Genomic DNA, 10,885 nt, shown 5'->3' with positions numbered 1-10,885 from the left:
CTTTCGGCCATAAATTGTAAGCGGACTTTAACAAGCCATTACGACTATCCAAATTAGATGAATGTCACGTATAAATTAACATATGTCTATTGTAATGTTACATGATCCTTTCATTCGTAATATTTGGTCCAACATAAGGCATGGTACTGTCACCCTCATTTTGTACTCGGACGTTCCTTGATGTCTAAGTAATTTGATTAGTTTAACTGAGTGATAACTTTGATTACCTCATTTGGGTGTAGCCACACACTTCTAAGTCTCACTAATCAAATGGTCGGTGATATATGTTTTTCCCGAAGGAGAGTAGTTATTCATTCACTTTACTCATAGTCCTCAACATAATTCAAAACATACCCAACCATGCACATACTTGGCATCCTGTTGCGGATTCGCTAGGCGTACATAAAAGAATAACGTGTCTCATCTAGGAGCCATAGTAATCTTGGGTCTAAGGATTCACATATAAATATTACATGTGATACACTTATGACCCACGCCCATATAGTGTTCTCATTAGCGAATCGATCTAGTATTTCATAACCTTTATGAGTACTTATGCCATTGATTAACATTCCATGCCCATGATCGGTAAAACACCATTATCACTAACGCCATATACTAGTTTTCAGTTTATCATCGTTCCCACAATGATAACAAACTAGAGATATTTAGAATATTATTCATATATACTCAAGGTTTTACTATCCAAATCACGCATCCGACAAATATGAGCAAAACATATTCTTGGATATTTTATTAACTTGAATTGCACAAGTGAATGACGAAAATATAATATTGCCTTTTATTAATTGATAACTCGTGACTAGGAATTCTTTTCCTTGCTGACTTCTTTAGCCAAATAGTCATGTATGCACTCCTATCATATTGTATTCTTTTAACAAAAATGACATGCTTATGCTTTTCTTTGTTGCTTATGAAAATATCGAGTTTTCCCACCTCGATGGGATTTTGACACTGCTCCCTGTTGGTCTCCACCAACCTACATCTTCTTATATCATTGTTGCAATATATCTTCATTGGCCTTCTATCCAATATTGGTAGGGCTTCCCTAGCTCATCCAATTCTATCATGCACTTTACTAGAGCCTGTAGTAGTACATCTCCTTGATACTTTTCCTCTTGACAAATTTTTATTGGTTGCAAGTACCTTGCTTAACTTTTCTCAATGTAACGACCCTACCTTTAGTCATGTCCGTCTTGTGCTCCACTTACCCCTTGTGAGTTTTGTACTTTAGAAATCTTCGTTAGCCTATCCTTCACTTTCTAGGTGACAATTATTTTAACGAACATATTGGCTTAGGCTTTACATTCCTTTTTGGTGAAAATCTCTTGCTTGTTACTGATGATCTAGATTGTATCTCTCCCATGGGTGGCAGCCTCTTGCACAAATTTGGCTTACACTTCACCTTCTTCTTTAGTGACACAATCTTGGAAAATAGTTATTCACGACCGACTTTCCTCCTTAGTAACATCGTCTCAGTCATTACCAGTCGTTTATATACTCCATCTCTTCCTTGGGTGGTAGTGTTTCATATAAAGTTGATGACTCTTTTTGTAAAACTCCCTTATCTAGTTTTTCATGTAAAGGCTTCTCGAGTGGTTTCTCATCAACAAGTTATTCTTCTTGCTTTGCATCAGCATTAAAAGAAATCACTAAATCGCATTTCACTGGTATACACATAAAGCCTGAAAGTCCCATTCTTCTTCACTTTCGTCTTAAGAGTGTGTGGATATAATAATATTTCCTTATGCTTTCTTGTACCAACAATCTTGAGCATATTGGCCTCTTTTGCCACAGATCTAGCATTGATTGTTCTTGCGCCGATGTGCTTTCTCTTCCGCTTCATCATGATTGTGATGACCTCCCCCTTGCTTCCAACACCCTCATTGTGGACTTCTATGCCAACCTTGTTCTTTGAACATTTCTCTATTTCTCGATCTCACGGTGTCTGTATTCTTGCTCTTTTTTATTGCTCATTATTCCCGTCTTTGACTGATACATTAGACACTTGTTTGTCTAGAGCCTATTAATTAGCCAAGATATTTTATAATTCATTTAAATTTGGTTTTCTGGACCATTCATGGGTTGCTGTGACAGTCACATTAAAGTCGGGACGCAACTCATGCACTATGATTCTTCTTATTCTTGTTTCGATAATTTTATTTTCTAGATCCAACTTTGAAATTCCTTTATATAATGTTTAACTTTAGTAAAATATTTACTCACTATCATATCTTATTGCGAGACTGATAGTAACTCGTTCTCGGACTTTTGGAGGTTGGCGTCGTTTGTTCTTGCGAATAATCCGACAAGAAAGTCCCATGTTTTTTTAGGGGTTTTTGTGTGTGTCGCTGATACGGTGCAACCAATCGTCCTCCGCTAGGCCAATAAAACATACATTGCTTCACCATAATCGACATTCTAGTTTTTAAGGTTATTTTGTTCAATCGGAGGTGTTATGTGATTGCCTCCAACAACCTCCCATAAATCTTGACCGAGCAGATAAAATTGTATATGAGTACTCCAAATATTTTAATTATTATTATTAAGTTTTTTAGAGTGCTTACCGAGTTAGATATATCACACATGATGATTTCGTTATCTCCTTTATTCAACTAAGTAAATTTGGTCTTGGACCAATAATTTTTCCAGTCCCAACTGCACGCTAGCGATACTTATTACCACCCCGATCTCGGATCCCAAACTCCTTATCACTTTATACCTGGTCTCTGACTGCCTGCATTATGCGAAGGATTTAATTATTAATAAAATATTTAATTACCATTACAATGAAATTTGTACAACAAATACAATAGTACAAATTCCATTTATTTTATTGATGCACATACAACAACTAATTAAGGACCTATTTATAATATGTCGGTATCATAAAGAATAATAAATCACAAATTTGATTGATAAAATCAGCCTAAAGATATCTTCTATTTCTACACGGTTTAAGTCGGTGATGTGATCAATAGATATTTTGCACGAAATCTTAATGAGAAAATCTTCAATTATTCATCTTTTCAAATTGTGACTTTCTTACTTCAAGATAGGAGGAAAATTCAAGAATTAAAATGAATTTTGGGTCCATTGGGTCCATTTCAAGCAAAAAAAGAAAAAAGAAAAAAAAAGTTTAAAAAAAAAAAATTGTAATCCAATCTTATAGTTGCCCTTAAATTAGTTATTATTAAATTGACATTTTTATTTATTAAAAAAAAAATTACGTTTACACTTTGAAGCAATTTTACTCCATAACGTTTAAAATAATGTAATTTAGTCCATAGCAATTTAACCCCCTAACATTGACAAATTGGATCAATTGTAAAAATTATTTATCAAATTGTCTTATCGGTCATTAATCTTGTCATCTATACTTCACATTTACGTTATTTTATCACTGATTAATAACAAATCACAAACATATAATTACATGTGAAAACATTTTATTTTTTGAAAAATATACTATATTTTGTACGAGTTGAACAAATGAAATTTAAATATTTTATCAAATTTAAAAATATTAATCTCTAATTCTATTATTAAATTACAAAAATATGATTTTTTTTAGAATCAACCTACCTGCGTACATGATAAAAAATAAAATACATATGATTATAATAATATCTGAAATTAAACTAATAAAATTACATTATTTTAAACGTTAGGATAAAATTATTTCTGACGATAAACGTTAGAATATTTTTGCATTTTATCCTAAAAAAATTTACACTGAATCAAATTTTTTTTTCTTCTCATGGAAAAAGAAGCACAGCAGCAGAAAATGAAGAAACTGGATTGTGAATATAATAACATATAACTGACTGAATCCGCAAGTATATAGTATATATTACATCTTCTTCTTTGTGAATTATATTATACAATTACTAGAAAATCTCATTAATTTATGAAAATGAAACTATGAGTATGTAATTAATGTTGAGTATAGAATTCGATAATCTCAGGAAGATCAAGCTTAAACAGAGAAGAAGAATCATTGTACACAAGCCACAGCATATGCTCGAACAGAATCGCATCAACATATTCCACAAATATTACAGACGAAGACGAAGATGAAGATGATCTGTTATCCATCAGAAGTCGAAACGGAATCTCATCCAAGATGAATGGATCCACCGTGAACTCTTTCTTCTCTCTGCCAGTGCCTACAACAACCGTCACCGGCGGACCCAAATCATTATCCGGTAGATGTCGGTAGGAAAGGCGGGACCGTTTTTTTAGAATGGAAATGGGCAAGATCAAGCAATCCATGGCTATTGTGGTGGATTAAAGGTATTTATTTATTTATATATAGAAATCGAAGATTGGGAATTTAATAAAAATTAATTAGGGTTGAAAAAGTAGTTTGTTGAATTGGCCGGCTAACGGCTAGAGAGAGATATCGACATATAGCCGTTAGCGGGAGTGTGGAGTTGGACGGAGGTAGGAATTCGAAAACGACTGCCGACTTCTAAGCTACTTGTGTTTTTCTTGTTCGTTGAGTTCAACATTTAATGATTCCTTTTATCATTTTTTCTTGGAATAAATGATCAATTGCTTCCTCTGTATATAGAATCTTGGTTCCTCTGTATCATTTTTTCTTAAATTATATATATATATATATATATATATATTTTTTTTTTTTTTTTAAACGTTAACCTTAAATTCATATTATTTTATAAACGTTAACCTTAAATTCGTATTATTTTATAAACGTTAAGTCTATATTAATGATATTTTGTACGTGAGGCCTAAATTGATATTTTCTACGAACCTTATACCTATTTTGGTACCTTATATGACGCGGCGTTAAGTTGATAGACTTAACGGATGATGTGTCACGTTCTGTTAGTAATTTATAAATTGATGCTATGTTGTAAACGTTAAGCCTAAATTGATGTTATGTTATAAAAGTTAAGCATATATTTGTGCTATTTTGAACGTGTAGCCTAACTTGATACTTCTCCAAAACCTTAGGCATATTTTAGTACCTTATCTCTTGATTATTTGGTTCCTCTGTATATAGAATCTTGTTATTTGCTTCATGTAGTATTATTTATTTGTGACGTGATATTGTTTAGTACTAATATTTATCCAGGGTGGAGACAACTCGGGTTTCGGAGTTGACCTAATCTTCAGTATCACTCTTATATTTAAGGGAAAGCGTTGCCCTGAGCATAGGAGTGTGCATCGATGCAGTTTAAACTGTATACCGAACCGAACCGATTGAATTCGATTTTTCAATTCAGTTTTTTACATTTCGATTTAGCGTCGGTTATATTTTTTAGTGTATATCGGTATTCGGTTTGGTTCAGTTTGACAAAAAAAATGTTAAAAAACCGAACCGCATTGAATTACACATATTTTATCTATAAATATATATATATATTTGAATTTACAAGTTCAATTTTGTTTATTTTTATTGAGATAATAAGCTAATATGAATATATTTTAAAAGTATTTCAATTTTTTTTTATTGTTGAGGTAAATTTAATCATGAAAAGTTTGTGATTTTTATTTATTGTTTTTAATTTTTAAATCGGATTGTTCCGTTTAAAACCAAACCGCATCGAATATTTCGGTTCGGTTATATTTTGGTTTTATATATTATTCGGTTCGGTATCGGTGTGAATTATTTTAATAAGTTCGATATTCGGTTTTGTCGGTTCGATTTTGAACCAATGCACACCCTTACCAGCGTAGACCCTCTAAGAAAAGTCTATTTGTCCTTGTAAAAGTGAATGTCAAATAAAATAAAAGAATAACTAACTGTTTAAGTAGGAGCTAGAAATCTCTCTATATCCGATGATGAGGGCATCTTGCACTCATATGCGGGGCGTAAGATTGAACACGCGGAGCGTGAATCCGGAGCCGAGAGAAAGGAAGAAAACCACACGGAAGGGGAATCACTAGGGCATTCCACGCGGAGCGTATTGTCCAGTACGCGGGGCGTGGGTCGAACCTTCAAAGAGAACCAGTTCCAGGAGGTCATGTACGCGGGGCGTATTCCCAAGGATGCGGAGCGTGCTTCCTCATACGCGGGGCGCAGATCAAGCATCGGGAACGAGTTCTACTCAGGAGGTCAACTACGCGGGGCGTAACACTAGAGACGCCACGCGTAAACCCCATCAACCAGACGCACCAGGATCAGGAGCTGCAACACGCGGGGCGTAGCCAGACCTACGCGGGGCGTGTCCCGTCTGTAGGATACTTCTTCACCAAGTTCTCTATACTTGGGACCACTCCTTAATTACACCTTTGCCACTCCCTAATTACAATTCTACCACTCCTTATTTACAACCATGCCACCCCTTTACCATCAACCCAATTCACCCTTTGTCTTTATATGTTAATTAGTTATGTAATTTACCCTTTATGTAATTTGGCAATTAGGTTTTTGAGATGATATAAATTCATCTCTTTCTCTTTGTAATGTTAACTTTTTATCAATCAAATATATATCTTCTTCCTTGTGAAGTTTGTTAAGGTTTTCACCTTCAACAATGGGGATTTTACTATTCCTATGGATTTAGTCCATGAAATTGGGATTCACTCCTTCTAGTTTAGCTAGAGAAGAACATCTTTGTTAGTTTACGATTAAAACTAACACGTCACGAATTCAGATAAAACCGATCTGTATCAGTTGGTATCAGAGCCGATCGTTTTCCTTGAACGGAGACTTCTTTCGACTATGGTTCAACCAAGTTTATCTCATGGATCCGAAGAAACCACCATCAAGAGGGGAGAGAGTTTTGCATCTTGGAGTAAAGGGTTTGAAGAGAAGTTTAGAGAAAGTAGCCGGAAGAGCGATGAGTCTTTGAGGAGACTTCCAGTCACTTGTGAAGATCTTCGCCTAGAGATCTGAAAGCTTGCCCAACCAACCATAGAGGTTCCTCCTAAAGATCCATCACCAATCTTTTCTCCATCACACATTGTAAAGGTAAATCCTAAACTTCCAATTTCTAAGGTTGAAGTTATGGATAGTCCTATTGCTAGGAAGAAATTGGATGTTTGTGATGTTGTTTGTGATGTTGAAGTGGGTTTAGATTCTTCTTGTGAATTTATTGATAATGAAATTATGGAGGAGGATTTAGATTCATTTGTGGATGGGGAGGAAGGGATACTTGTATGTGAAAACATGGGGGAGGTTGCTTTTGTGTGTGCTAATAGTGAGAAAACCCATGTAGCAAAGGATGCTCCTTTTGTGTTTGATAAAATGCCCCTTGAATATAACTTCATTGATATGCTTAAAGGAAGTGAGGGCATTGATTTTGAGGTTGAGGAGAATGAGGAAATCACATTATGTGTGGAGGTTGATGGCTATGGAGATGGGAGAGATGTTGGTGGCTCAACCATGTTGGGTGGTTGCATGTCTTTTGAGTCAAGCGGCTTGGCACGTGAGTTAGTCGGCTTGAGCGGATGATGTGTTACGTTCCGTTAGTAATTCATAAATTGATGCTATGTTGTAAACGTTAAGCCTAAATTGATGTTATGTTATAAAAGTTAAGCATATATTTGTGCTATTTTGAACGTGGAGCCTAACTTGATACTTATCTAAAAACCTTAGGCATATTTTGGTACCTTATCTCTTGATTATTTGGTTCCTCCGTATATAGAATCTTGTTATTTGCTTCATGTAGTATTATTTATTTATTTGTGACGTGATATTGTTTAGTACTAATATTTATCCAGGGTGGAGACAACTCAGGTTTCGGAGTTGACCTAATCTTCAGTATCACTCTTAGGGGGCGTTTGGTTTAAACTTCGGAATTGGAACGGAATCGGAATCGGAATGTGGCGGAATCAGAATCGGAATGACTATTTATTTATTATGTTTGGTTCAATCTGGAATCGGAATGAATCTCTTTGAAGCTGTTTGGTTCTTTAATGATCGGAATCGAAATAAATACAACATTTGTTAAAAATAATTTAGTAAATAATTATTATTATAACATCAATTAAAAAATAAATATAAAAAATATTAAATCATCCTGAAATTAGATATTTTAATACAAAGAAAAATTAACTGTAAAAAATAGTACATTAAAATAAAATTAATAATTTTTTACAAATAATAATAATTACTATTATAAACAAAAAAATGGTATTATAAATTCAAAAGAAAAACAAAAATTGCTATATAATTCAGATATATTAATATGTAAAATATAATATAATGTAACTAGTTTATCAAAATATTAATCATTTAAAATATAAAAAAATAACCATGATCTTATGGTTTTGAATAGTGGGTTCTAAAAAACGTGGGCATTGTAATTTTTTTTTAATAAAATCAATGTAATGGGAATGAAATATGATTGATGTGGAGGGAGGAGGGAATCAATATTCTTATAGATGGGGAATGAGATTATCATTCCCAAGTTATATTTATTTAAACAAATACTCACAAAGGGAATAATTTCATCTCATTCCCATTCCATAGTTTAAATTTAGATAACCAAACACTCCCTTATATTTAAGGGAAAGAGTTGCCCTGAGCATAGGAGTGTGCATCGATGCGGTTTAAACTGTATACCGAACCGAACCGATTGAATTTAATTTTTTACATTTCGATTTAGCGTCGGTTATATTTTTTAGTGTATATCGGTATTCGGTTTGGTTCAGTTTGACAAAAAAAATGTTAAAAAACCGAACCGCATTGAATTACACATATTTTATCTATAAATATATATATATATATATTTGAATTTACAAGTTCAATTTTGTTTATTTTTGTTGAGATAATAAGCTAATATGAATATATTTTAAAAGTATTTCAATTTTTTTTATTGTTGAGGTAAATTTAATCATGAAAAGTTTGTGATTTTTATTTATTGTTTTTAATTTTTAAATCGGATTGTTCCGTTTAAAACCAAACCGCATCGAATATTTCGGTTCGGTTATATTTTGGTTTTATATATTATTCGGTTCGGTATCGGTGTGAATTATTTTAATAAGTTCGATATTCGGTTTTGTCGGTTCGATTTTGAACCAATGCACACCCCTACCAGCGTAGACCCTCTAAGAAAAGTATATTTGTCCTTGTAAAAGTGAATGTCAAATAAAATAAAAGAATAACTAACTGTTTAAGTAGGAGCTAGAAATCTCTCTATATCCGAGAGGTGTATTTGGTTTGAATCTTCACATTAAAACGAAGAAGTTTTATCATGCTTCTTGCGAAGAAAATTTTCAACCCTCAAATATGAAATTCTGACTCTATCACTAATATTTACTGTGTGAATTATTTTGATAGATAACATTTAACCAATTTTAAATACAACACTAACTAATTGTTAAAATTAAAAACGAAAAACGCGATATTCGCGACTTGCGATCGCCGGATCTGTGTCTTTCGTTAACCGCACCACCGCCGCCGCCGCGTCTGTTTGACTCTGTCGTCGAAGCCGCCCTCCTCTCCGTCGCCGTCGGTGTCGTGGGAGCTTGCCTGTCGCCGTTGAGTGTCCTGTGAGCGGTTGTTTTCTCAAATCTTGTGCGAGTTGGTTTTTCTTGCTGTTCTCTGCCTCGCTTTCCGGCGCCGACTATAATCGGATCTTTGCTGTTCTCTGCCGTCGGGGTCCGGGCTGCTCGGTTTTGCGACTTGTACTGTTGATGTCTCTCCTCCGCGGACTCAACGCTACCGTCACGGTAGTTGGTTAGTAATCCCTAAATCCCTTCTTTGTTTCCCTGTTTTGGCTTGCCTGGTTTCTTGGTTTGCCTTGGTAGCATTGGCTGTGTGGATTGTTTTGGTTGGGAATTGAGTATTGTTTGGGCTGTTTGTGTGATTTGGTCCTGTCTTTGAGTTCTGCATTGCTATCTCGATCTTCACTACTTCTGGCTTGGCTTTCTTCTTGTTTTCTTGGGCTCCACTACTATCTGGGGTTCGGAGTATCGGGTTAGGTGCTTGGATTTTTGCTGGGGAGATTGTGGTTGAATTGGCTGTGTGTGGCTTCTGTTGGCTTTTGTCTTAACTATCTGATATAATCTGTTTCTTGGTTTCTATGGCTGGGGTGGAGAATGCCATAAACAATCTGTCCCTATCGGACGGAGAGGAGGAAGCTTTAGACCTTAGTGGACCATCCTCTAACCCTATTGCTAAAAATGGAGGCCTAACCCTGATTGGTCGCTTCCTCACAGAGCGCACCATCAATACTGCAACCATGAAGGCTAGGATGGCCACGATTTGGAGGCCTGGTAGGGGAGTGGCTATATCAGAACTTTCAAACAATAAATATGTTTTTGAATTCTACCATGCTATCGATCTGGCCCGAGTAGTGGAAGGGGGCCCTTGGTCCTTTGACAATCACTTGCTCGTGGTTTCCCTCTGGAAAGATGAGCCGTCACCTGATTTGGTTGATCTATTTATTGCTGATTTTTGGGTTCAGATTTATGACTTGGCTATTGGGTCTATGTCGGAGGGGGTGGGGAGACAGATTGGGGATTTTATTGGTAAATTCCAGGCCTACGATATCAACAATAACACTGGTTTACGTAGACAATTTATGAGGCTAAGATTCTCCATTCATGTGAGGAAACCGCTGAAAAGGATGAAGAAAATCCGTAAGGGGAAGGAAGAATGGGCTTATATCTCGTTCAAATATGAGAGATTGAGATCGTTCTGCTATATATGTGGGTTGTTGGGGCATACTGATAGATTTTGTGACAAAATCTTTATCCTGAAACCTGAGGAGATCACTAGAGAGTGGGGGGATTGGCTGAAGGCCCCTGTACGCAGGGGTGGGGATGGTTTGAGTGTGAAGTGGCTGAGAGAGCCAGGTAGTCAGGCTATGACTCTCAATTCTGGGGGTGGACCTACTTTGGAGAACACTGGTAAAGCCCTAAAAGTAGGGCAGTCGAGTGGGGG

The 10,885-nt window shown here is 35.4% G+C and overlaps 1 protein-coding gene across 1 annotated transcript; it reads right to left on the bottom strand.

Annotated features, from left to right (window-relative positions):
• Nucleotides 1-3,809: 3,809 nt before the first annotated feature.
• On the bottom strand, nucleotides 3,810-4,521 carry LOC136223618 (uncharacterized). The gene has a single exon (XM_066011727.1). It carries the CDS (start codon nucleotides 4,294-4,296, stop codon nucleotides 3,958-3,960), a length of 339 nt encoding a protein of 112 aa, XP_065867799.1. The 5' UTR covers nucleotides 4,297-4,521; the 3' UTR covers nucleotides 3,810-3,957.
• Between the last annotated feature and the right edge of the window lie 6,364 nt (nucleotides 4,522-10,885).

Source organism: Euphorbia lathyris, chromosome 3 (assembly GCF_963576675.1).
Source record: "Euphorbia lathyris chromosome 3, ddEupLath1.1, whole genome shotgun sequence".
NCBI lineage: Eukaryota > Viridiplantae > Streptophyta > Magnoliopsida > Malpighiales > Euphorbiaceae > Euphorbia > Euphorbia lathyris.
This window is presented reverse-complemented; position numbering and strand designations above follow the sequence as displayed.